This window comes from Trachypithecus francoisi, unplaced genomic scaffold, assembly GCF_009764315.1.
Source record: "Trachypithecus francoisi isolate TF-2019V2 unplaced genomic scaffold, Tfra_2.0 Lachesis_group6, whole genome shotgun sequence".
In the NCBI taxonomy this organism is placed as follows: Eukaryota; Metazoa; Chordata; class Mammalia; order Primates; family Cercopithecidae; genus Trachypithecus; species Trachypithecus francoisi.
Window position 1 is genome coordinate 84,667,226 of NW_022681471.1, and position 26,685 is coordinate 84,693,910.

The 26,685-nt window shown below is 37.7% G+C and overlaps 1 protein-coding gene across 1 annotated transcript in view; it reads right to left on the bottom strand.

The window, feature by feature from the left end:
- WNK3 (WNK lysine deficient protein kinase 3) overlaps window positions 1–26,685 on the bottom strand; it is a 139,335-nt gene that overhangs the window by 32,562 nt on the left and 80,088 nt on the right. Inside the window, 11 exon segments of the mRNA XM_033201210.1 lie at window positions 2,910–3,520; window positions 4,330–4,460; window positions 4,995–5,085; window positions 14,541–14,842; window positions 14,845–15,477; window positions 15,839–15,976; window positions 17,252–17,303; window positions 17,385–17,540; window positions 19,570–19,686; window positions 21,342–21,489; window positions 25,111–25,172. Coding sequence (XP_033057101.1) covers window positions 2,910–3,520; window positions 4,330–4,460; window positions 4,995–5,085; window positions 14,541–14,842; window positions 14,845–15,477; window positions 15,839–15,976; window positions 17,252–17,303; window positions 17,385–17,540; window positions 19,570–19,686; window positions 21,342–21,489; window positions 25,111–25,172 — 2,441 coding nt within the window.

A 26,685-nucleotide genomic window follows, 5' to 3' on the forward strand; every position in this document is an offset into this window, starting at 1 on the left:
ACATAGTAAGACTCTGTCTCAAAATAAAAGATCCTTTCCAGGTCTTGGGTTATATGAGGTTATGAGAATCCATGTCTCACATTCAAAATTAAGTACATATTCACAACCAGCCAGTTACAAAAAACTAGCCAGTTACAAAAGCTACCAGTCATTTGACAATGGTTTAAAAGAACCATTAAAAACAGCAATACAAGGCCAGGCACAATGGCTCATGCCTGTAATCCCAGCACTTTGGGAGGCTGAGGCGGGCTGGTCACGAGACCAGGAGATTAAGACCATCCTGGCTAACATGGTGAAACTCCGTCTCAGGCCGGGCGCGGTGGCTCAAGCCTGTAATCCCAGCACTTTGGGAGGCCGAGACGGGCGGATCACGAGGTCAGGAGATCGAGACCATCCTGGCTAACACGGTGAAACCCCGTTTCTACCAAAAAAATACAAAAATCTAGCCGGGCGAGGTGGCGGGCGCCTGTAGTCCCAGCTACTCCGGAGGCTGAGGCAGGAGAACGGCATAAACCCGGGAGGCGGAGCTTGCAGTGAGCTGAGATCCGGCCACTGCACTCCAGCCTGGGCAACAGAGCCAGACTCCGTCTCAAAAAAAAAAAAAAAAAGAAACTCCGTCTCTACTAAAAATACAAAAAATTAGCTGGGCGTGGTGGCGGGCGCCTGTAGTCCCAGCTACTCGGGAGGCTGAGGCAGGAGAATGGCATGAACCCAGGAGGCAGAGCTTGCGGTGAGCTGAGATCATGCCACTGCACTCCAGCCAGGGCGACAGAGCGAAACTCCGTCTCAAAAAAACAAAAAACAAAAAACAAACAGAAAAACAAACAAACAAACAAAACCCAGCAATAGAATACTTACATCACAAATATGAAACTGCTTTAATAACTTTTATTATAAAAAGTATCAGTGTACATATACTGTATAGTACTTAATATATAAGTTGACATATACATAATGTAATGTCAAGCTTGTATATATATTTTAAAGTGGAATATCAGCCTTCTGGTGATGAATATTTAAAGTATATATTCACAATTTTCTTGCAAGCTCAAGTCAAAAACACTGAAACAAGTTAGAGAGAAAATATTATAATTATCTATCACTGGAATGACAGTTTTGGGTTTTTTTCCTTCTCTAGGCAAGGCCTTAGAAACTAAGAAATTTCCAAGGATTTTAACCTGCTTTAATTCTTGAAGCACTCAAACATAGCATCCAAATGGAGCATTATTCAAGCTTGTAAGAACTTGACTAAAATCCAGCTTTTTATTTTATTTTTTGAGATGGAGTCTCACTCTGTCACCCAGGCTGGAGTGCAGTGGTGTGATCTCAGCTCACTGCAACCTCCGCCTCCAAGATTCAAGTAATTCTCCCTGCCTCAGCCTCCTGAGTAGCTGGGATTACAGGCGCCACCACGTCCGGCTAATTTTTGTATTTTTAGTAGAGACGGGGTTTTGCCATGTTGGCCAGGCTGGTCTCAAACTCCTGACCTCAGGTGATCCACCCACGTCGGCCTCCTAAAGTGCTGGGATTACAGGCATGCGCCACTGCGCCCAGCCAAATCCAGCTTTTTACATGCCTATATTTTTAGTCCTCCCTGGTTCTCCCTGCTTTACAAATTAAGTTCCAGAACAGTGCAGAAATTCTCTAAAGCATAAGATACATTAAAAAATTGTTAGAGTTGGTTTCAACTTTTCAAAGTAATGGCATGGGGTCATCAATAGGAGGCTAGTAATTAACTTATGAGTATATACATATATTGGAATACTTTGAAACAGTCAAAAATATAATGATACAGGTATATATCCAAGATACCATGAAATGGTAAAGAAAACCAAGATATAAGAACAGTCTTGCAGTGTAAGTTACTATTTGGGGGAACAAAGAATGAAATATGCATATTTGTTTGTACAGTTATAGACTAACTGGATATACAAGAAACAGGTAATATTTATTGTGTGTAAGGAGAGAATCTGGGTAGTTCAGCTGCAGTGCTAGGAGGGAGACTACTGGTTACCCTTTTGAATTTTGAACCATGTGGATAGAATTAGAATTCAGCAACTTAATAGGAATTTCTTTTTTTTTCTTTTCTTCTTTTTTTTTAGACAGAGTCTTGCTCTGTTACCCAGGCTGGAGTGCAGTGGCGCACAATCTGGGCTCACTGCAACCTCCACCTCCCAGGCTCAAGCGATTCTCCTGCCTCAGCCTCCCAAGTAGCTGGGAGTACAGGCATCTGCTACCATGCCTGGCTAATTTTTGTATGTTGGTTTTTTTCTAAGTAGAGACAAGGTTTCAAAATGTTGGCCAGGCCAGTCTCGAACTCCTGACCTCAGGAGATCCACCTGCCTCTGCCTCCCAAAGTGCTGAGATTACAGGCATGAGCCACCATGCCCAGCTGGCTTGAATTTCTTTTTTTAAAATGACCTATTTTATAAAACTAAATACAAAACAGCATTCTATTGACAAAATATATTATCATAATCTCACTAGTGAAGGTTGATTACCTCAGTCACCAAATAATAAGCTTGATCTTGAAAGTATCTTACCTTTTCCTAAAGAAGATGAACCACTATCTCTGATTATAATAAATCAGCTGTTTACTTATCAAATGTGAAATTATATAAGAATAGTTGTAAAATCTAAAACCAAAAGTCCTGAAGAATAAGGACTGTAAAGTTTAACAAAAAGAGTAATTAAATCATATTGGTAAATAAGCAACTGTAATAGTCTTGAGACTATGAAAACATTTTATATATAAGAACTTTTTCTCATTCATAAATGTTTAGCATTAGCATTCTTTGTAGTTTTCAATCATTAAAATGTCAACAATCCTAAATTAGTCACCAATCAAATACTAAGTTCTATAAAACCCAGGGCAACCAGATTTGTGACAAAAGAGAAACAGTCCTTACTTTTCTCGTAATCTTTGAAGCTCCACCTTCAAGTCCTCATCCTCTATTTCTGATTCATCATCACTGCTCATTGGGGAAGATGGCGAATAGAAGAGTGAACTCTGTGTTTGAGCATAAGCTTGTTCTTCATGGTGTGGTAAGCACTGATCACTCTCTGGACCAGTCTTTGCCACTGACTTTCCACTGCCAGCAAGACTGGCTGAAAATTCACTATCAGAGCTAGGCTGTTTCCCAGCAGTCAATATCTCTCTCTCTTTAAGCAACAGTTCAGATCCAGACTGCATGCTACTTCCTGTGGCTGAAGTTTCTTCCAATTCCTTTTCTGGGGTCACTGAAGATACATCAGTCTCACAAGCTGCGCTGAAAGATAAGAAGTTGTCACCTTGTTTGGGAACTCCTTTATTTTCTTTACAGGTTTCCTGAAGAGCTTGTAACTTCTCAGAAGAAAACGAAGTTTTGGGATTTTGTGTGGCAGGTTCTATTTCTACCAACTGAGATTTTGCTGTTTCAATAAAGGCTTCTTCACTAGAATGGTTTGTCTCACTGAACACTGATATGTGTTCTATTCCAAAAGATGTCACTTTTGCTGACTGCTGAGGAATTGTAATCACCTGAGATATAAAAATGTAAAAGTGGTTAGCATAGCACAGACAAGTAGATGGTCTGCTGTGATGTATATGTATTGATACTAGCAAAACTTAAAAATTTAATCTATACCCCCAAATTCACTCTTTCAATCAGGCCCCTTGGGTAAAGAAAGTGGGCATCATATTGCTCAAATAAAATTCCACAATTAGAGTTGCTGAGATTCTAAAAGACGTGAAATTACATTTATAAAAGAGGACCCACCCACCCGCCAAAAAAAAAAAAAAAAAAAAAACCTATTTCTGTGCTCTCTACCAGCTACTAAAATCTCCATTTCTTTAGACTCATCTTTACTGATGGCTTCAAAAGGTGAGGGGATGCATAGAAGGTGAACAAATAAATATGACAATGATCTACATTTAAAGTAAGTATCATCAGCTGGGCATGGTGGCTCACACCTATAATCCCAGTACTTTGGGAGGCTGAGGCGGGCAGATCACCTGAGGTCGGGAGTTCAAGACCAGCCTGGCTAACAAGGTGAAACCCCGTTTCTAATAAAAATACAAAAAATTAGCCAGGCGTGGTGGCATGCACTTGTAATCCCAGCTACTCAGGAGGCTGAGGCAGTAGAATCACTTGAACCAAGGAGACGGAGGTTGCAGTGAGCTAAGATCATGCCATTGTACTCCAACTTGGGCAACAAAAGTGAAACTCCATCTCAGTAAACAAAAAAACAAAAAACAAAAATGGAAGTATCATCTACAGACCAAGATCTCCAGTGGCTGTTATATTTTATAATGCCCTTGTAGATAAGGATTCAATCAAAGACACAAACCTGGAACCGACCCCGCTGAAATGATCCACTCATTGCTTTACATCTATTCAAAGCCCTAGTATCAGCTGTAGACTCCCGTGTCAGAGGAATGGGATCAGGAGCAATTGCTGATCTCATCTCTTCTGTTTCCACTGCAAGTTTTGCCAAATTGTAAGTAGAAAAGAGAAAATTGTTTGTTAAGACTAAATTTGTTTACATTACCAAAAATGAAGAAAAGTAGAAAAAGCTTAACTCCTGCTAGACAATTAAAAGGTGTTAATGTAATAAGCAATATCGTATAAGTCCCTAAGTCTAAATCAGACATTGCAAGATTTATCCCAAGACTTAGTATCTATATGAAATGAATAACTGGAAAACCAAATTAGTTACAAAAGGAAAAAATAAAATGGCAATGATATTAATGGGACATGTCACATACATGGGCTACGTGGAAAAAGTGGCAAGATTTGTATATGAACAACAAAAAAATAAGTAAATGAAAAGTGATGTTACCTAGTCTATGTCCCTGACTGTAAGCACACTACCTTGACGGACTTTTGATCTCTTGAAAAAGCTGGTTGACTGCCGTAGCCTGTATGCCCAGCTTTTTAATTTGCGAGTCCAGGATTTCTTGCTAATAGGATTTTTGAGACTAGGACAAGTAAAGCTTAGGCCAAAATATCCACCTCCTGTCTGCAGATGAATGGCTCCACCGCTTGACACAGCAGCAGGATAGGCTTCTGGATCCCCTGGAAGTGAAGCATCTGAGGACATCTCCTAATGGAGACAAGACAAAACAAAACAAAACAAAACAAAACAAAACAACCAAGAAAAACCAAAGTGGTAATAATTTAGGTAAGGTGAAGCTTTTTTTAAAAAAAAAAACACCAGAATTTCTTGTATAGACTAATCTTTAACCCAAAATAGGGTATTATGTATTAGTTGCATTAATAGTAACATATTAGACTGAACCCAAGGGTACTCCATTTATAAAAATTAAGCTTTCTTGTTCCTTTAAAAATATTATTTAGACTTTAGTAAATAAAAGAGATTATTAATCTTCCACCCCAGAATATTTTTCATCATTATACAAACTTTGAAAACTGAAAATCAAATTAAAATTTCCTTCATATGTGCCAGTTTACTAAAAAGGTTACTAAAACTCCAAGCTATTATCATGAAAATTTTCATTTATGCCTATATTATTTAAGAGACTCAGTTAAAGATGCTTGAAACACAAAAACAGAGAAAAACAAGATATTGAGGCACTTAGATTTACAGAGAAGTATCAGGAAATCAAGTTTATTACTTTATGAAAGCATACAGAAATTTATAAAGGACATCAAAATGACTTCAAAATCATGCTCTAAAAATTCTTGTTAACATCAGGCTATGCTGGCTCTTCTTATCCTCCTACTCCCCCAAAACGGCCCCAGATATAACTGTTGTATCTAAATGAGTGCTTTAAAGATAAATCCTCTATAATAACTAATATGAAAAGTTAGCACAGACAACCACAAATACTTTGGGAAACATGAGAAGGGTCACTACTAATCTAGAATATTAAAAAAATATATAAAAGCACAAAGAATGAGATTTAGCATTTGCCTGAAGGAAGATAGTCTACTGGCAGGAAGTATGATGTCTTGGGTAAGCATTATTAATACTTAGGGCAGGGCCGGGTGCAGTGGCTCATGCCTGTAATGCCAGCATTTTGGGAGGCTGAGGCGGGCAGATAACCTGAGGTCAGGAGTTCGAGACCAGCCTGGCCAATATGGTGAAACCCCGTATCTACTAAATATACAAAATTAGCCTGTCGTGGTGGTGCATGCCTGTAATCCCAGCTACTTGGGAGGCTGAGGCAGGAGAATCGTTAGAACCCAGAGGCAGAGGTTGCAATGAGCCGAGATCGCACCATTGCACTCCAGCCTGGGCAACAAGAACGAACCTCTTGTCTCAAAAAAAAACAAACAAACCAAAAAAACAACAAAAAAAAACTTACGGCAGGTGAGGACATAAATTGTAAGCAATCAGTTTTTATTTTCTGCAGTCTCATTTTAAGCTAGTAATAATAAGTTTCATGAGGAGAAAAAAATTAGTATTACAATTTAGAAAATGTTACATTGGTTCCACTGAAATTACAGAAAAGAATTTTAATATGTAGTAACCGGATCAAGATGGCAAATTAAATATTTGTTCTAGCCTTCCTTATCAATCCAAATTTACAGACACAACAGGAAAACAGACATAGACACATGCATATATGACTGACAGAGGAAAAAGCAGACCATGACATATGTAGGCATTGTTTCAAAATGCTGCAAACTTGGGTGGCTGATACGGGCAGCAGGAGAGAACCCTGGCCAACTAAAAAGATGAGTGGTAGGCTAGAATGCTTACAAAACTCTATCAGATCTACCTTCTGTCTCTTTCAACGTTCTCTCTTAATGCTCTCCTGTTTGCTGGCCTTCTTTTGGTTCCCTGAACAGATCTCTACCTATGACTATCACCACCACATGCAAGTCCTTCCCTGACTACCATATATAGTTTTAGTATCCATTTTCTTCTACTAGATGTGAGCTCCACAAAAACAGAGGTTTTGACTTATTCACCGCTAAAGAGATATTCACTGAATGGAAGAATGAACTGATTGGGAATAACAAAGAAGGAACAGGCAGGCACTTCTGTCCCCACCTCCACACCAAGCAAAGGGCAGCAGAGGCATGTGCCCCCAAATAAGAGTAGTAAGAGGAAAAGGTTTATGGCCAAGAGAGAGGTGAACAACGTAGGGAGGAGACAACATCCAGGAAGAAAGGTAAGCCCTCCTACCTTTGGAGACTAGCTACTGGGCCACCCTCCAGGCAGCATTAGAGATGTTACAAAATACAGTGCCAGGGAGCATGTCCCATACCTTTCCCACAATTACTGAAGGAAGGTTACAGTAATTATATAAAACACAGACAGATGAACAAGGAATCTCATGAGTGAAAAAGAAGAGAACACAACTAAGAATCACTAAACACCAAGGGAAACTAACATTATAAGAAAATACTAAACTTGGCAAACAGGATAGCCAAGGAAATAGCATTAATAACATAGAATAAGACTAATATATTCAGAGAGATGTGTGAATATACTACATCTATAAAGAAAGGAATGAACTACAGTTACTAGAAATTAAAACAATATAATACTTGACACAAAAAATAGCTGAATAGGAGATGCAACAGCTTAAAAATTGAGAAATTATGCCAGTACAAAAAGCAAAAGGACAAATGGAAAGCATGAGAAGTTTTTTTTGTTTTGTTTTGTTTTTTTTTTTTTTGAGACGGAGTCTGGCTCTGTCGCCCAGGCTGGAGTGCAGTGGCCGGATCTCAGCTCACTGCAAGCTCCGCCTCCCGGGTTTACGCCATTCTCCTGCCTCAGCCTCGGAGTAGCTGGGACTACAGGCGCCCGCCACCTCGCCCGGCCAGTTTTTGTATTTTTAGTAGAGATGGGGTTTCACCGTGTTAGCCAGGATGGTCTCGATCTCCTGACCTCGTGATCCGCCCGTCTCGGCCTCCCAAAGTGCTGGGAAGTTTATAGATAAGAGCTGGGCATGGTGGCTTATGCTATAATCCCAGCCCTTTGCAGGCTGAGGCGGGTGGATCATCTGAGGTCAGGAGTTCCAGACCAGCCTGGCCAACATGGTGAAACCTCATCTCTACTAAAAATATGAAAATTAGCTGGGCGTGGTGGTGAGCGCCTATAATCCCAGCTACCTGGGAGGCTGAGGCAGGAGAATTGCTTGAAACTGGGAAGTGGAAGTGGAAGTTGCAGTGAGCTGAAATCATCTCATTGCACTCCAACCTGGGTGACACAGTAAGACTCTGTCTCAAAAAAGAAAAAAAAAGTTTGTATATAAGAAAAATAGGAAATGAAGAAACAAAACTATCTCTATTCACAGTTGACGTGATCTTATATATAGAAAATCCAAAATAATCCACCAAAAGTTATTGGAGCTAATAAACAAACTCAGTAAAGTTGAAGGATACATCAACACATAAAAATCAGTTGTATTTTTATATACTAGCAATGAAGAATCCAAAACAGAAATTAAGAAAACAATTCCATTTCTAATAACAATAAGAAAATACTTAGGAATATATTTAACCAAGGAGTGACAGTCTTATACACTGAAAACAACAAAACATTAATGAAAGAAATTCAAGAATACTGAAATAAATAGAAAGGTCATGAACAGGAAGACTTAATCTGTCAACAGTCCACAAAGTGACCTACAGATTCAATGCAATCCCTATCAAAACCCAATGGCCTTTTTCACAGGAATAGAAAAGCTTATACTAAAATTTCTATGGAATTACAGGGGACCCTGAATAGCTAAAAAATATTTAAAAAGAACAAAATTGGAGGACTCACATTTCCTGATTTCCAAATATACTATAAAACTACAGTAATCAAAACACTGTCCTTTTGCTACTGGCATAGGATAGATATTGGGATTGACAAATAGAATTAAGAGTCCAGAAATTAATCCATACATCTATAGTCAATTGATACTAACAAGACTGCCAAGACCATTCAATGGGGGAAAGAATAGTTTCTTCACCAAATGGTGCTGAACAACTGGATATCCAAATGCAAAAGAATGAAGCTGGACCCTTGTCTTGTACGTATACAAAAATTAACTCAACATATATCAAATACCTAATTATAAGAGCTAACAAAGCAATACAAGAAAAAGTAGATAATCAGATTTCAACAAAATAAAAAACTTTTGTGCATTAAAGGATACCATCAAGAGAGTGAAAAGACAACCCTACAGAATGGGAGAAAATATTCACAAATAAAATATTTAATAAAGACATAGCATCCAGAATATATAAAGATTTTTTAAATTTTATTTTATAGAGATTGGGATCTCACTATGTTGACCAGGCTGGTCTTCAGCTCCTGGCCTCAAGTGATCTTACTGCCTTGGTTTCCCTGTTTGGGATTACAGGCTTGAGCCACCACACCCAGCCCACATATAAAGAATCCTTACAACTCAAAAACACAAACAACAACCCAATTAAAAAATAGGCAAAGGACTCGAATAGACATTTCTCCTAAGAAGATATACAGATGGCCAACAAGCACACAAAAGATTCTCAACACCACTAGCCATTAAGCAAATGCAAATCAAGACCACAATAAGAATACCACTTTATACTCACCAGGATGGCTATGATCAAAAAATTGGAAAACAAGTGTTGGTAAGCATGTAGACAAATTGGAACCCTCACATTCTGCTGGTGGGAATGTAAAATGGTGTGGCTGCTTTAGAAAAGAGTTTGGTGGTTCTTCAAAAAGTTAAACGTAGAATTACCATATGCCCCAGAGAACTGAAAACAGGAACTCATATGAATACTTTATATGAATGTTCGTAGCAGCACTATTCACAACAGCCAAAAGGTAGAAACAACCTAATGTCCATCAACCAATGAATGGATAAACAAAATGCAGTATAGCCATAAAATGGAATATGAACCTTGAAACATTATGCTAAGTGAAAGAAACCAGACACAATGGCCATATACTGTATGGTTCCATTTATATGAAATATCTAGCATAAGCAAATCTATACTGACAGAAAGTAGATTTGTGGTTGCAAGGGGCAAGGGGGAAGGGAGAATGAAAAATGACTGCTTAATGAGTATGAAGTTTCTTTTGTTGGGGTGATGAAAAAGTTCTGGAACTAGATAATGGTGATAGATACACAACCTTGTTAATATATTTAATGTCACTGGATCAAACACTGTAAAATAGTTAAAATTCTAAGAAATCACAAGACAAGTTTCCATATTTATAGAGCACAAAGAATATGAAATAAGATGAATAAACAATAAGGAGAATATACCAAAGGCATCCAGTAGCTCTTTAAGTAGGTACTATTATCTTGATTTTACAGATGAGGAAATTAAGGCTGGGTAAAGGGTGTAGATAATTTGCCTAGTATTACATAGTAAATGGCAAAGCAAGATTTTGAAACTGGTTTGTGGGGTTCAAAAGCTGTTTTCTTTCTAACGCTGTGTTTCAATAAGAATGTTTTCATTTAAAAAAAAATCACAAGTAATACATTGTGAAAGGAAAACAAAAACTCAGGACCCTAATTCACTATGCCAAAAAGAAAAAAGTTAAGCTGAAAGCTGAGTCATGCAAGAAACTGCATTTCATTTTGTTCCTAAGCAAACAGCTACAAATAAAAGGTTAAATATCTCCAGAGGTAGCTACCCTATGTTCACCTTATCTTATGTAAAGTGCTGATTTACTGAGCAAAATTGTGAGATGAATACATAATTGATTATTCTCCTACCTGCTCCTTTTCTCTTGCAACATGTGGATTACCATAACCTCCCTCTTTCCCCTCCAGCTTGCTTTTCTCCTTTAAATATTGAAGCCCTCAAAATCATCTTTGGAGAAAGGCACAGACCACAGACTGTATCTGTGATTCCATGTTTCCTCTCTTCTAGACATGTCCCTAACCTTGGCAAAATAAAATTCTAAATTGACTGAGATCTGCCTTAGATACTTTTTGGTTTATAACATGAATGACTGTTTTCTGTAAAAGATCTAAGCTATTAGATAAAACAAAAATCTCTGTAACAACCCTCCTTCCCAGTCCCACCTGGAAGACATCCACTAATATCAATTTATCTTTTCAGAACTTTTTTGTAAATTTATGTACATATATGTGTGTGTGTGTGTGTGTGTGTGTGTGTGTATGTTCCTTTTTAAAAATACAGGCCAGGTGTGGTGGCTCATACCTGTAATCCCACTGCTTTGGGAGACCAAGGCAGGAGCATCGCTTGAGGCCAGGAGTTCAAAACCAGCCTGGCAACATTGCAAGCCCACGTCTCTACAAAAAGTTTAAAAATGAGCCAAGCATAGTAGCATGCACTTGTAGTCCAGCTACTGGCAGGCTGAGGCAAGGGGATCATCTAAACTCAGGAGGTTGAGGTTACGGTGCGCCATGATCATGCCACTGCACTCCAGCCTGGGTAACAGAGACCCTGTCTCAAAAACACACACACACACACATACACATACATACAAACACACACACACACACACCTCATCATACTGTCTGAATTATTCTGCACATATTTTTCCTGATGATTTTTCCTGGAGATATGTCCATGATAAAGATGATAATAGCTAACATATATTTATGGGTCTACTTCATGCTTTTAAATTGCTTCATAGTATCAATGTCCCTCAATTTCTATTTATAAATATTTAAACTTGTTTGTGAATCCTTTCCTGTTACAAATAAACAAACAATGTTACACTGAACATTCTTATACATGTTCCTTTGTTCATATGTGCAAATGCTTCTCTCAGGTAGAATCTGAGAGTGACATAGCTCAGTCACAGGAATGTACACATTTCTAACTTTCACAGTGCTAAATTGCCCTCCAAGTAGGCTGTACTGATTTTATTCCTACCAACATAAAATGAAAATTACCGCGCCCGGCCATCAATTTCTTTAATATTTGCTAGTCTAATTAGCAAAAACTATTTTTCTGTAAAGTTTTGCCTTTCTCTCATTACTAAGAAAGTTGAAAATCTTTTCACATGTTTAGCAGGCATTTATATTTCCACTTCTGTGAAATGCACGTTCACATGCTTTGGCTATTCTTCCACTGAGTTGTCTGATCTTTTCTCAATGATTTGTAAGCATTCTTTATATATTTTAGAGTTAATATTTTGTCAGTTTTCTGAGAAAAAAGCTTGGAAGAAAAATACATGCAAAAATAGGTTGCTATGAAAATGGAGCCAAGAATAAGAAAGATTTAAAAAATCCAATTCATGACTGCCAAATGAAAAATTAACTGGATACAGCTGAATACCAAGAGAGTGATCTGAAATTTAAAAAGAAAAAAAAAAACTGAAGACATATCTGAGAACATAAGGTTTTAAAAAATGAAATTAAAAGTGAGAGCAAGCTGTTAAGAAACATGGGGAATAATCCAAGAGGCCATATATCTCCTACGATTTCCAAATGGAAATAAGCAAGACAATGAAGGGGAAGAAAAACAAGAAATGAAAATAAAGTTACTGGAGCTGAAAAAAGACACAAATCTTCAAATTCGAAACATCCACAAAAGTGATATACAAAATGAATGGAAAAGCAATATACCAAGATAGAGTCTGATAATCAGAACTCTAAGATAGTTTCCTAAAAGCAACTAGACCTGTGGTAACTGAATACAGCAGCCACTAATCACACGTGGCTGTCTAAATTTAAATTAATTAAATTAAATTAAATTAAAAATTCAGGCCCTCAGTTGCACTAGCCACATTTCAAGTGCTCAATAGTCATATCTGGTTAGTGGTTACTGTATTGGATAGTGCAGATACAGAACATTTCCACATTGTAAAAAGTACTAGAGCATTGCAGTGGTCTAGAGTAAAAACAGGTTACCTACAAATGAATGATAAACAACTGAAATCACTCTCATCAGCAAGGCTAATAAAAGACAATAAAACAATGTATTCTCAATTGAGAAGAAAAAATTCTGATCCTACCATCTGTACTTAGTCAATCAAGTGTGAAGCAATATAAAGACATTTTTAGACAGGCAAAAGAATACCAAATAGGATCCCCATGCAATATATTTGAAAATATTACTCATAGAAGTATTTTAGGGGAAAAAAGAATTTCACGACACCAGAAACAGTGGCAGCTAAGTATGATCCAGATATAGCAACAGACACTTGAAACAAATAAAAGAATCCATTTGACCTTGACACTTGGGAGAGTCTCCTTCAAGCAACAAAGTTTAAATCACAGAAATAACAGTTCATTTCTTAAGATTCACATCACATTATGTGATATTTATTTATTATTTAAAATAATTTAAAAATTTAAAAGATATTTAAATTATATCAGTGGAATATTATGCAGTTGTTTCAAAAAGTTGAGTAAGATGGAACTATGTGCACTGACATGGATACCCATAAATGAAAAAAATGCAGAATAGCATATATGTAAATAAATATATGTATATAAATATTAACGTGTATCTATATACTATACAAAGATACAATATATCATATATAAAAAGCATGTCTTTATAAATATTTGTATATTAATTAAAATCATGTCTGAAAAGATTTGTTAACAGCTGTGTCTATAGGTTTGGTGATGGGGTGGATTTTACTTGTACATAGTACATATATACTATGTACAAGTATATATTATTACTTATATAATAACAAAAATGACAAAAAGATAGCGATAAAGATTTAGAAAGATGTCCATGATCTACTGTAAAATGAAAAAATTAAGTTGCAGACCAGTATGTATACAGCACAGTATTTTTATGAATAAAATGTTATATGTATGTAAATAGATCTGTATAAGCTTAAGAAAAGTCAAGAAGGATAAGCACCGAATTATTAGTGGTTACTTCTGTGATTTGAAGGGGCAGAAAAGGAAAATTAAAGTTCCCACATCATATAACTCAAAAAATAAGTCAGGTCAGGCACAGTGTCTCACGCCTGTAATCCCAGCACTTTGGAGGCCAAGGCGGGTGGATCACAAGGTCAAGAGTTTGAGACCTGCCTGGCCAACATGGTGAAACCCCGTCTCTACTAATAGAATTAGCCAGGCATGGTGGCACGTGTCTGTAATCCCAGCTACTCAGGAGGCTGAGGCAGGAGAATCGCTTGAACCCAGGAGGCAGACCGAGATCATGCCACTGCACTCCAGCCTAGGAGACAGAGCAAGACTCCGTCTAGGGTTTAAAAAAAAAAAAGTCATGGTATTAATGATGATTTTACTTTCTTTCTTTTTTTTGTCAAATTAAATCCCCCCAAACATGATTAAATTAAAAACCGTAACTTTTTTTTTTTTAAGAAGGAAACTGATAACTGGCATTTTAGGTGAAAATCTAAAAGTTCTTCCTACCCACTAAAACAATCCATGAGTCAGTTTTCATTCTGTCATTAATACAAATATAGACACTGCTTGCAGGTTCTTAGCTAATTCACCAGAGGGCTCTCTTACCAAAGATAGTTTGTCATCTCTACTGAGAGGTTCTGAACATTGCAGCCTAAGTCATGGCCTTCTCAGAATCTTGTGACATAGACCATTTCATTTCAAAAGACAGAATGTTAGAAGAGAAGGCATTTCTTTAAAACAATAAGCAACGAGTAAGGAATTGGTTAGAAAGAACGATACTTACATGTAAACACAATTCGCTGGGTACAGAAGTTATCACATTCAGGTCCCTTTTGAACACTGATATATTAGCAGGCTGACTTGCAGCCACATTGGACAGAAGCTTAGAGCCTGTCTGTTGGAAATTAGGGGATTGTACAGGGCTATCTTGAATTCCACAGTGACTGATGGCTATGACTTCTGTCACTGGACAGGAGAGGGTATCTTCAGCAGAGGAAGAAAATGGAGAGTCTATGCTTTGTGTATCCTTCTGACTCTCGGGATAGATGCTAGAGATGCTGTGCTCCTGATAGAGCAAGTTTCTAATTTTTCATCCAGAGTTTTAATTCGGTTGTCTGCAAACTCCAGTTTTGGAGGTCTTTCTCCATCCGATTCCAGGACAGTAGTGGGTTGAAGGGTAGTTGGTTCAAGGCCAGGGGTCTGAGTGGGAATGACTGTCTTTGGAGAACTTGCTTCAGTGTTCACTGTAGTTTCTCCTTCTTGGGAAATAAACTCTGCATCCATAGCTGGCTGCTGTACTGATAAGGTTTGAGGCTTCTGATCAAATGCCAGAGTTGTAAGAGAGTTACCAGTAGTCTGAGTTGATTCGCCAGGATGGGACATAAGTGCATCAGCCTGACTGGCAGTTTGGTGACATGGATACACAGGTATGAATATGCTTGCTTGTTTGGTGAGTCCTTCACATTCAGCTCGAACTGCATGAACTGAAGTAGTAGAGTAACTGGAACTATTAGTAACTGGTGCCATTATCTGCCTGTTATCTTCCACTTGATAAAGTATAGCTGGCTGCTTGGTTTCTACACTAGCACATTCAGAAATCTTACCATCAACCACATCCTTGTGTTCTGATTTGGAGGTGAAAAGTACACGGTGGCATGGATTATTTTCTATCGTGAGCAGTGTGTCCCGTGGTATCTCCTTATTACTTGTGTTTTTTGGACCTGGAACAATAATAAAGAATGGCTAAGCATGTACTGATAAGTACAAAGCATAGACTAGTGCCCTAAGTCAAAAGGAACAGGAGGAGAAAGGGGCAAATGAGAACCTGTATGAAAGTACTCTTGTAAATAAGACTCAAAACACACAGAATTCAACCTGGCAAGGAAAATAATATTTTCCTTTTTTTTCATAAATATTAAATAGGAAATGGCTTAAGTTGTATCCTAATATTAATGTCTTCAAAAAAGCTTATGAAAATTCTCATAAGCATAAAATTCCCATGGAAACCAGTTAAAGATGTCATATGTATTTTGCATCCCATCCTTTGAGTCTGGACAAAGCTGGCAGAGAAGAAAAGCTTACCAGGAAGTGGTTGTAGGCCAGGAACCGAAGACATGGAATGCTGAAGAGAAGGAGGGGACTGAGTCTCACGGTTTCTTATCGTCTGATTGATACAGAATCGCCACCGACCAACCGGGGATGACTGAGGAGCAGATTCATCTGCAGAAATAATTAGCAAAAAAAAATATGCTAAGCGATTTTCAATTTATTTACCTTATTGACTGAAGAAGCCAGGTTAAATAAACAATTTGTCTTGTATCTCCATTTCTAATAGTACTAGAATATACATAATTGATAAGACCAGCCCTCTCAATACTGACAAAAAGTCTAAAGTACTAAGCACACAGTATCTTTAGAGAAGGATTTTAGATTCTACTGAAACAAATATTGCATCAATAGCAATTAGAAACAGGGTACTCTTTGAAAAAACTGACAGCACTTTTCCCATTAAAACCTATATCTCCTATTCTGTATCCTAATTATGATAGTGCTTACATAAATCTATATATGTATTAAAATTTACAGAAGTGTACACCAAAAGAAAAAGGAGTCAGTTTTACTGTATGACATTTTAAAAAATAAAGTAAAATAAACCCCTACATCTTAACTGCTACTTTGTAAACGTACTCAAATAAGTAATTCTCTTTTAAACTTTACCCAACTTTGTTAGTCAGAAACCTACTCAGATCTTGGCTAACCAGAAAAATAAGATATAGGAGGACTCTGCATCATAACACAGTCAAACTAAATTTCAGGATAATGGTATCTACTTCTATTACTCCCACACCACCTTTTGCTTCTTTATGTTCCTATAATTTCTTCAGGGGTGCTCATTTGTCTATGGCTCTTATCCCCCTCCCAGACACTCTTTAATATACCCATGACCAGAACTGAGAAGAATGGAAAGATAAAGTCATCAGAAAAGAAAACAGAAGACCCTAGTTTTCATTTCTGGAGGTTTATCTGGCATCTGATTTACTAAAAGTTATCAGTGACCAGAGCAAGTAGAAGCACATCATTCATCGTTAGTAGAATAAAATCAAGATATGAATGACTATTGAAACATGAGGCAAACTTAGAAAATGATGACTTTTGTTAAAAAGTTTCTATCCATCTCAAATCAGAAAAAAATAACTTATTAGTTAAGTTTCAAACAGTTATGCCATTTAAGGTCATCAGTACTGTGACTGCTTTTCTGGTAACATTACCACCAACAACTCAAAAATAAATCAATCAGATAAAGAACCAACACTTGAGGAAAAGTCAGGGGATGGATTATTACCTCTGGGCCTTTCAAAGTGTGAGAAAACCTACACTAATAATAAGTTACCAAATTAATTTATTGGCTAACATCTTTCCTAATGAAGGCGTGTTAAAAGTTTTCAAATGTCTTGCTTCAAAAACCAAATGGTAAATTTTACTAAATATACTTACTGCTGGTTTGAGTAGATGTAGAATTTATCTGTACTTGTTCAGATGACCCTGTCTGAATTAAAAATGAATAGATAAATTAAAATGTTCCTGATTCATATCTGAGAAGATCTGTTTGCTAAACAATTGTTCTCACCTGGCTGCTGTTGGAGTCCACAGTAATAGAATCAACTCCAATGGCTCTTTCTGTGGCAGAGTGGACATGAAGGATCTCCTGGGCTTGACCTACAATAGCTCTCAATTCTTCTACAAACTTTTCTTTCTCACTTTCTAGCACAAAGTTATCTTCAACCTGCCCAAAAGTAAAAGTAAGTCTATTCATGACAGTGAATGTAGTTTATTCAAAGTTATAATATTATATAAATAGTGACTACCACGTAAAGAAAGAAAATTGGGCCAGGCACAGTGGCTAATGCCTGTAATTGCAGCACTTTGGGAGACCGAAGCGGGCAGATCACGTGAGGTCGGGAGTTCAAGACCAGCCTGACCAACATGGAGAAACCCTGTCTCTACTAAAAACACAAAATTAGCCAGGCACGGTGGCTCATGCCTGTAATCCCTGCACTTTGGGAGGCTGAGGCGGGTGGATCACCTGAGGTCAGGAGTTCGAGACCAGCCTGGTCAACATGGTAAAATCCCGTCTCTGTTAAAAATACAAAAATTAGCCGGGTGTGGTGGCATGCGCCTGTAATCCCAGCTACTTGGGAGGCTGAGACAGGAGAATCGCTTGATCCCAGGAGGCGGAGGTTGCAGTGAGCCAATATCATGCCATTGCACTCCAGCCTGGGCAACAGAGGGAGACTCTGTCTCCAAAAACAAAAAAAAAAAGCTCAGAAGACCACTAATTAGGTTAAACATTCCTGAAAAGAACGAAAGAAGAGACAGTTCAGAAAATACTACGTTAAACAAGAACAGAACTGATGAAATAATTTACTTTTAAAATGTTTAATTCTGCTTGGCTAGAAACGCATACACAAAGAAAGCTGGCAGAAACAAAAAGCATTATATGAACTCTTCCTGCCATTCTAGTCTTATCCCCATCAAAAAAGGGGAAGATGCAAAAGTAACCTAGAAAATAATACAAAATAAATAAAATAAAGGGGAATACTAACTTAAGCCTAAAAATTCAAAGAAAATATTAAAAACTAAATGAAACAATAACATGCAAGATGTTAGATCAGTGGCTAACACATTAGAATTACAAGGGGAGGCCAACCCGGCTAACACTGTGAAACCCCATCTCTACTAAAAATACAAAAAATTAGCCGGGTGTGGTGGCGGGCACCTGTAGTCCCAGCTACTTGGGAGGCTGAAGCAGGAGAATGGCGTGAACCTGGGAGGCGGAGCTTGCAGTGAGCCGAGATCGCACCACTGCACTCCAGACTGGGAGAGAGAGCGAGACTCCATCTCAAAAAAAAAAGAATTACAAGGGGACGGATACCCCATTTACCTTTACATCATTCTTACACATTGTATACCCATATCGAAATATCTCATATACCTCATAAATATATAAACTTTCTATGTACCCACAAAAATTAAAAAAAAAAAACAGAAAAAAAAAATTACCTGGGGGTTTAGCTTTTTCAAAGCCTGTTATCAAAAATAAAAATAATAAAAGATAACTTTTTTTTGAGACAGGGTCTTGCTCTGCTGCCCAGGCTGGAATGCAGTGACATGATCATAGCTCACTACAGCCTCAATCCCCTGGGCTCAAGCAATCGTCCTCACTCAGCCTCCCAAAGTGCTGGGATTACAAGTGTGGCCACCACATCTGGCATTTTAAAATTTTTTGTAAAGACAAGGTCTCACTCACTACATTGCCTAGGCTGGTCTTGAACTCCTGGGCTCAAGTGATCCTCCTGCCTAGGCCTCCCAAAGTGCTGGGATTACAGGCATGAGCCACTGTGCCCAGCAAAAAATAAACTAAAAATAAAAATAAAAAATAAAATTTCCTGGGGAGCTTTACAAACTATTAATGCTTGGGCCTCACCTGCAAATATTCTGATTTAATCAAGGGACCAGGCAATACAATTGTTTTTAAAAAGCTTGTCAAGTGATTTTCACATGCACTCAGAGATAAGAACCATTTATCTATATTATCTCTAAATGAAACCTCCGCATATTTTCCAGATAAATATACTGAAACTGGAGGAGATGCAGTGATTTACACTTGATGATAACCCAATTTAGCTCTGTACAAACTTTTAAAACTAATCGTACTCTTTAAAAAATGATGGCTCAAAATAAATGGAGACAGAATTATAGGGGAAAAAAGACAGAATGCTGAAGGGAAGATAATTTGGTCTTACTGTACTTACCATATAGTCTGCAATATCCTCTGGCGCATCACCATCAACATCAAACTTGAAGGTGACCATCTTGTTGTTGTGTGTCTCCAGCTGACACTCTACCATGTTATCTCCAGAGGTTGATACCTGAGTACAAACATTTCACTGGTTTAAGAGTCAGTCACTGTCTTTTCTTTGCAAATTGTGCAGGGAACATCTACACTAGTTCACATACAATATATTTGGAAAATGGCTTAAATAGTTCAGAATCTAAAAAGACTATGTTTTCCCTTGGTGGAATACCATCTAACAGCCATTCTATGACTAATCTAACAGGTTCAAGTTACTCAGTAAAAAATAAGTTATAAGTGTGATCCTGTGGTAAAGAAAACAATACAACTTTTATAAGAAAGCAAAAAAAAAGTTATAATAGTCACTAGAGCTATCTGCAATGCAAAGATTTAAATTTAATAATTAATTTCCAAAATTCTCTTAGTCTATAAATTGACTAAGCAAAAGAAGAGGCATTGCGAATGGAAGTGTAAACTGGATCAATCTTTATGGACAGCAATCTAGCAACACATATCTAGAAATTTAAAAAACTTCATATTCTGACCCATGAATCCGACTCCTATGGATCTAATAAGGAAATAATCAGGGATAGATACAAAGATTTATGTTCAAGAATTTTGTTGCAAAGATATACAGACAGCCAAAAAGAGTAAAAGACAGCAAGTTAGAAAAAGGACAGACTGGGAAAAAGATGGAAAGAAAGAACATAAACCAAGAACATAGGGAATGATTAAGTTATTTCTCTGTATAAGCAGCTATCTAATGTAGCCATTTAAAATGTCATGTTATCAAAAAATTAATGATACAGAAAAGCATACATGATATACTAGGTTTTTAAAAATACAGGATATAAAATTATATATAGGTTGAAGCAGTCAACTGAAATATACATCATGTTGGTTAGAGATATGGGCTTTAAAGTCTGATTTAGGTTCAGATCTGACATTATCACTTGCTAGTTGAGTGATCTTAGGCAAATTACTTTGCTCCTCTGATTTTTCTGTTTTTTTTCAGATGGAGTTTTGTTCTTGTTGTCCAGGCTGGAGTGCAATGGCGCAATCTCGGTTCACCGCAACCTCCTGTCTCAGCCTCCCGAGTAGCTGGGATTACAGGCATGCACCACCATGCCCAGCTAATTTTTGTATTTTTAATAGAGATGGGATTTTATCATATTGGTCAGGCTGGTCTCAAATTCCTGGCCTCAGATGATCCACCGGCCTCGGCCTCCCAAAGTGCTGGGATTACAGGCGTGAGCCACTGTGCCCGGCCCACTCCTCTGATCTTTAGTATCTTCATTTGTAAAGGTAAGTATACACTACGACCTATATCATACAGGGTTACTGAAGGATTAAATGATAAAATGCGTGGATAACATTAGGGTGCCTACCACAAAAGAACTCAATAGATTTTTGCTGCTATTACTAGTACTATTACAACCTTAATAATGTAAAACACTACATGTACATACAGGAAAAAGAGAGAAAAGCAAACTAAAACATTAATAGGAGCTATCTCTGAATGGTGGTTACAAGTGGATTTTATTTTCTTTCTTATATTTCCTAAGTTTAACAATGAACACATAATACTCGTATTGGAAAGTCTTTAATGGAGAAAAGGTTAGTTTAGAGAGGGTTTCACAATATTCTACAACTCACTTCTGTAGCACTGTCCCTCTCTGACCCTCCAGACCTCTATATGTACTCTTAACCAAACCATATTTACAAACTGACCTGAAGGACGGTGAGCTGAAATTTAGTCCCCTTCTCTGGTCGGGGACAGGAAGCTCTTCTCTGTTTGATCCGATCCTGTTTGCCATTTCCACTTGGGTTATCAGGGCTACTGATGTTTTCCTTCATAGTTGCCATATCTTGATTCAAGCTAGTAATATTTTTAAAAAAGTAACTCATTCCAGTCTTGACAGTAAAATTCTAAGAAAAACTCCCAATTATAAAACCATAAATAATGAGTTTAAGAAAAATTAATACTACAATCTTTTTAAAAGTTATGACTGCACAACTCTGTGAATATACTAAAAGCCATTAAATTACACTTAAATGGTGTGTGAATTATATTTCAATAAAGCCTTTTCAAAAAGCTGAAAAATTAAGATCACACTGTATTTATTTAGCAAACATCTCACAGTGATGAGAATGAAAGAAAAACACTGTCAGTGATAGATCTCTGTGAAACCTTTTATTATGGGGTGTTCTTGATCGGTTTTATCTTGTTTGTTTAGGGGTTACTTTATTTATATCTTCAAATAAAACTTCTAAAACCAAAACAAATTATCACTCAAAATATACCTGTTTATGTAATGAACTCAACAGGGTAGACCAGGTATGGGAGACAAGAATAGTGTTCTGCAGGAGGCAACCATCATTCTTAGCAAACTATCACAAGAAGAGAAAACCAAACACCGCATGTTCTCACTCATAGGTGGGAACTGAACAATGAGATCACTCGGACTCGGGAAGGGGAACATCACACACTGGGGCCTATCATGGGGAGGGGGGAGGAGGGAGGGATTGCATTGGGGAGGTATACATGATATAAATGATGAATTGATGGGTGCTGACGAGTTGATGGGTGCAGCACACCAACATGGCATAAGTATACATATGTAACAAACCTGCACGTTATGCACATGTACCCTAGAACTTAAAGTATAATAAAAAAAAAAAGAAATGAAAATGAATGATGTAAAAAGAGCTCGACATTATTCATTCTAATTAGTTACATTTTACAGGTCTACATCAATATTATTATGAAAGGGGAGGCTACCTTTTAGTTTATCTGTGTCAAAGGCATTTATCAGGTTTTTCTTTAAACTCAAACGTATTTCAATAAAAAAATTTCAATAAATACATTTGGAATTTAAATTACAAGCTCTAAGTTTCAGACATCTTTTTGAAACAGATATCTTTCAAATTAATTTAAGCAAGTTATTTCTCCTAAAAACAACTCATGAAGCATCTATATATAAATGCACAAGAAGAGATAAAAATAACTCCTAAATTTGTTATGTCCATATGACAAAGAATTTGCATAAATATAAGTAGTGGAAGAAGATACATTAATACTGCCCAATACACAGAGAAATGGCAGTAACAAGTAATCAGAGGATAAAAGGAATATAATTTTAGCCAATGGGCTATATCATTCACATTCCAAAGTTACTTAACACACCAGTTTAGGGTTTGGGACAATATGGCAGAAACTCAACTCTCCCTGCTCTTCCCCTCTAAGTACAGCTAAAAGTTCTAGAAATAATGTAGTAGACAACGACAGGAGGGCACAGAAGAGTGAAAAGATGAAAGTGGACTGGCTAGGGACCCCCAGGACTTGAGGAATATCATAGCAACTTGGTATCTTCCAATTACCCACCCAGTGAATAAAGGCAGTACAGGCAGTGTCTCCCAATTCCCAGTCTAGAGGCAAAGGCAGCCCAAGCCCAGTGTCTCCTGATCCCCAACCCAGCAACAGAAGAGGACTTAAGTAGGCCCTGTCCTTCCCCAGTGGCACTGGTAGGGGCCCCACCAGTAAGTAGAGCATAGGCTGTAGAGCAGACCTGGGGGAGCAGGCCTAGGGAAGCACTCTCCACCTCTTGGCCCAGCAGTGGGGGCCAGGGGTTCCAGGTGAACAAAACAAACCAGAATAGCAGCACTGTAAGGATTTTGAAAACTAAATTGTCATCAGAATCACGGCCCACAAAAGCAGGCCAGAACCTATGCATCTAAACAAGGGTGACTGCTTGCTAACATAGAAAATTTCAATAGGCCGGGCATGGCGGCTCACGCCTATAATCCCAACACTTTGAGAGGCTGAGGTGGGCAGATCACCTGAGGTCAGGAGTTTGAGACCAGCCTGGCCAACATGGCGAAACCCTGTCTCTACTAAAATAAGTTAGCTGGGCATAGTGGCACGTGCCTGTAATCCCAGCTACTCAAGAGGCTGAGGTAGGAGAATCGCTTGAACCCGGGAGGTGGAGGCTGCAGTGAGCCAAGATCACACCACTGCATTCCAGCCTGGGCAACAGAGTAAGACTCCATCTCAAAAAAAAAAAAAAAAAAAAAAAAAAAGACTTAAATAGGATCTACAGTCACCTGACATAATATCCAAATGCCCAGGAGACAAATGAAAATAAACTCCTTTGTCATATCCCAAAAACTAGAAAAATTACAACTTGAATGCAAAAAGGTAATCAACAAATGCCAACACCAAGATGAGTCAGTTATTGAAATCATCTAACAAGAATAAGATGAGGCCAGGCACTGTGGCGCACGCCTATAATCCCAGCACTCTGGAAGGCCAAGGCGGGTGGATCATTTGAGGTCAGGAGTTCGAGACCAGCCTAGCCAACATGGTGAAACCCCATATCTACTAAAAATACAAAAATTAGCCAGGCGTGGTGGTGGGAGCCTGTTATCCCAGCTACTTGGGAGGCTGAGGCACAAGAATCACTGGAACCCAGGAGGTAGAGGTTGCAGTGAGCCGAAATCTTGCCACTGCACTCCAGCCTGGGCAATAGAGTGAGACTCCATCTTGGAATTATCTAACAAGAATTTTATTTATTTATTTAGACAGAGTCTCACTTTGTCACCCAGGTTGGAGTACAGTGGTGTAATGTTAGTTCACTGCAACATCTGCCTGCTGGATTCAAGCAATCCCCCAGCCCCAGCCTCCCAAGTAGCTGGGATTACAAGCGTGCACTACCACACCTGGCTAAATTTTGTACTTTTAGTAGAGACAGGGTTTCACCATGTTGGCTGGGCTGGTCTTGAACTCCTGACCTCAAGTGATCTGCCTGTCTTGGCCTCCCAAAGTGCTAGGATTACAGGTGTGAGCCATTGTACCCGGATTCTGACAAGAATTTTAAAGCAGCTATCATCAAAATGCTTCAATAAGCAATCACGAATAATCTTGAGGCAAATTAAAAAACCAAAATCTTATAAAAGAAATAGAAGATTTTAAGAAGAACCACACAGAAAGTATAGAACTAAATAATCACAGAAAAAAAAAACCTCACTAAATAGGCATAATAGTAGAATGAATAGCACAAAGGAAACAATCAATGAACTTGAAGATAGAACAATAAAAACTATCCAATCTATATTTTATACAGAAAAATACTAGTTTTCAAGTACTAAATAATAATACAATTAAATATCTAGTTGTAATTTATTTCTTTAGATTAGCTAGAATTCTACTCTAAACTCTATTGTTTCTTCCTTCCTTAACCCTTTACCAGCTTTTCCTAGAACAGAAGGGTATAAATAACACAATAAGAAAATGAACAATTTCACAATCTATATGATCCCTAATAACATAAAAAAGCAAAAAACAAATCTAGTAATATTTTTATTAAACATCTTTATTAAACATTCACACAAGTACAAGAATACAGAAGCTTCTCTAGTCAGGATGCACTAAGCACCTAATGAGTACACAAACTTCAGCATATCCTCATTGTTCTCATGGTACTAATTTGAAGATACTTACCTTCGAACTAAATCTGGTTTTAGAAGAGCTGTTTGTTCAACTCCAACTGGTTGGGATACAGGCTGTAAACAGTACAGACAAAAAACTTGCTATGATAACAGTAAAATTCAAGCTAAATATACAATTTGTTACTATTCAGAAAACATGATAGTTTTGGTTACCTTGCAAACCTGGTAGAATATCTATGATACTGGATGTCTGCATCAATCCTATTACTAACATTATTACCAAAGATAAATAAAATTTAACAATACATCAAGTACATCTTTTTTTTTTTTTTTTTTTTTTGAGATGGAGTCTCGCTCTATCGCCCAGGGTGGAGTGCAGTGGCCCGATCTCAGCTCACTGCAAGCTCCGCCTCCCGGGTTTACACCATTCTCCTGCCTCAGCCTCCCGAGTAGCTGGGACTACAGGTGCCCGCCACCTCGCCCGGCTAGTTTTTTGTATTTTTTTTTAGTAGATACAGGGTTTCACTGTGTTAGCCAGGATGGTCTCGATCTCCTGACCTCGTGATCCACCCGTCTCGGCCTCCCAAAGTGCTGGGATTACAGGCTTGAGCCACCGCGCCCAGCCCAAGTACATCTTATACATGAAGATTTTTCATTTGAAAAAGTTAGCACTGTTATATGTACTTCTGTTTGAGTTTTTTTCAATGGAAGACACTACTACTGAGCTTCCAGTCCTAGTTGTAAAACTACTACTTAAGAGAAGAGTTACTACCACTCTACAAGAAGATAAATCAATGACTCAGGCATTAACTTAATGTGTAGTCTGTCTGTCTCTCATCTCTTTTCTCTAGACGATTTCAACTATCCCTTCAAGGAATTAGTATTCAGCAGCTGCAACACTGGCTTCCAGGAGAAAAGTGTTTAAGCTCTTAATAGGACAAATACCAATTCTACTGGAAAATAATTTTACATTTACCTAATCCAACCTCTATGCACTGCCACTAGTGATAGCAGAGTGATCTTAGAATGCAAATCTAACAAAATTGATAATTTCCTTACTAGTTTATATCCTATATGATGGCTCCTCATCTTCTATAAGATTAAGGTCCTTCAGATGGCAAATAATGTTCTCAATGAACTGGCCTGTACCTGATTATCCAGCCTTATCTCTCTGTTTGAAGCCACACTAAACTGTAGCTCCTCTGTGTAAATTAGGCTCTTCTGCATACTGTGACTCTACTTATATTCCTCCACTTCCCTAAACTATTTCAAACTATTTCATCATTCTAATCAACCCATACTGAGAAATTTTTTCCTGGATAAATTAGACTAGCTTCTAATTATAGATTAGATAATTAGCTCTTTAACATAATCACTGTTTAAACACTGAGAGCAAATATTTCAGCAAATAGTTTTTTTTGTATACTTAAGATTCAACAAAATGTATCTAATTTAACTAACGTTTGTATAGTCCAAGTTGGAACAGTAACATGGCATCCTAATGCATAAATCCAGAGACAAGTGTATGTACTAAGCAAAGAGAAACAAAACATATTACTATATAACAATATGGAATTATATTTTATAATCACTTGCAATTATTAATGGGGTATTAATGCTACTTTGT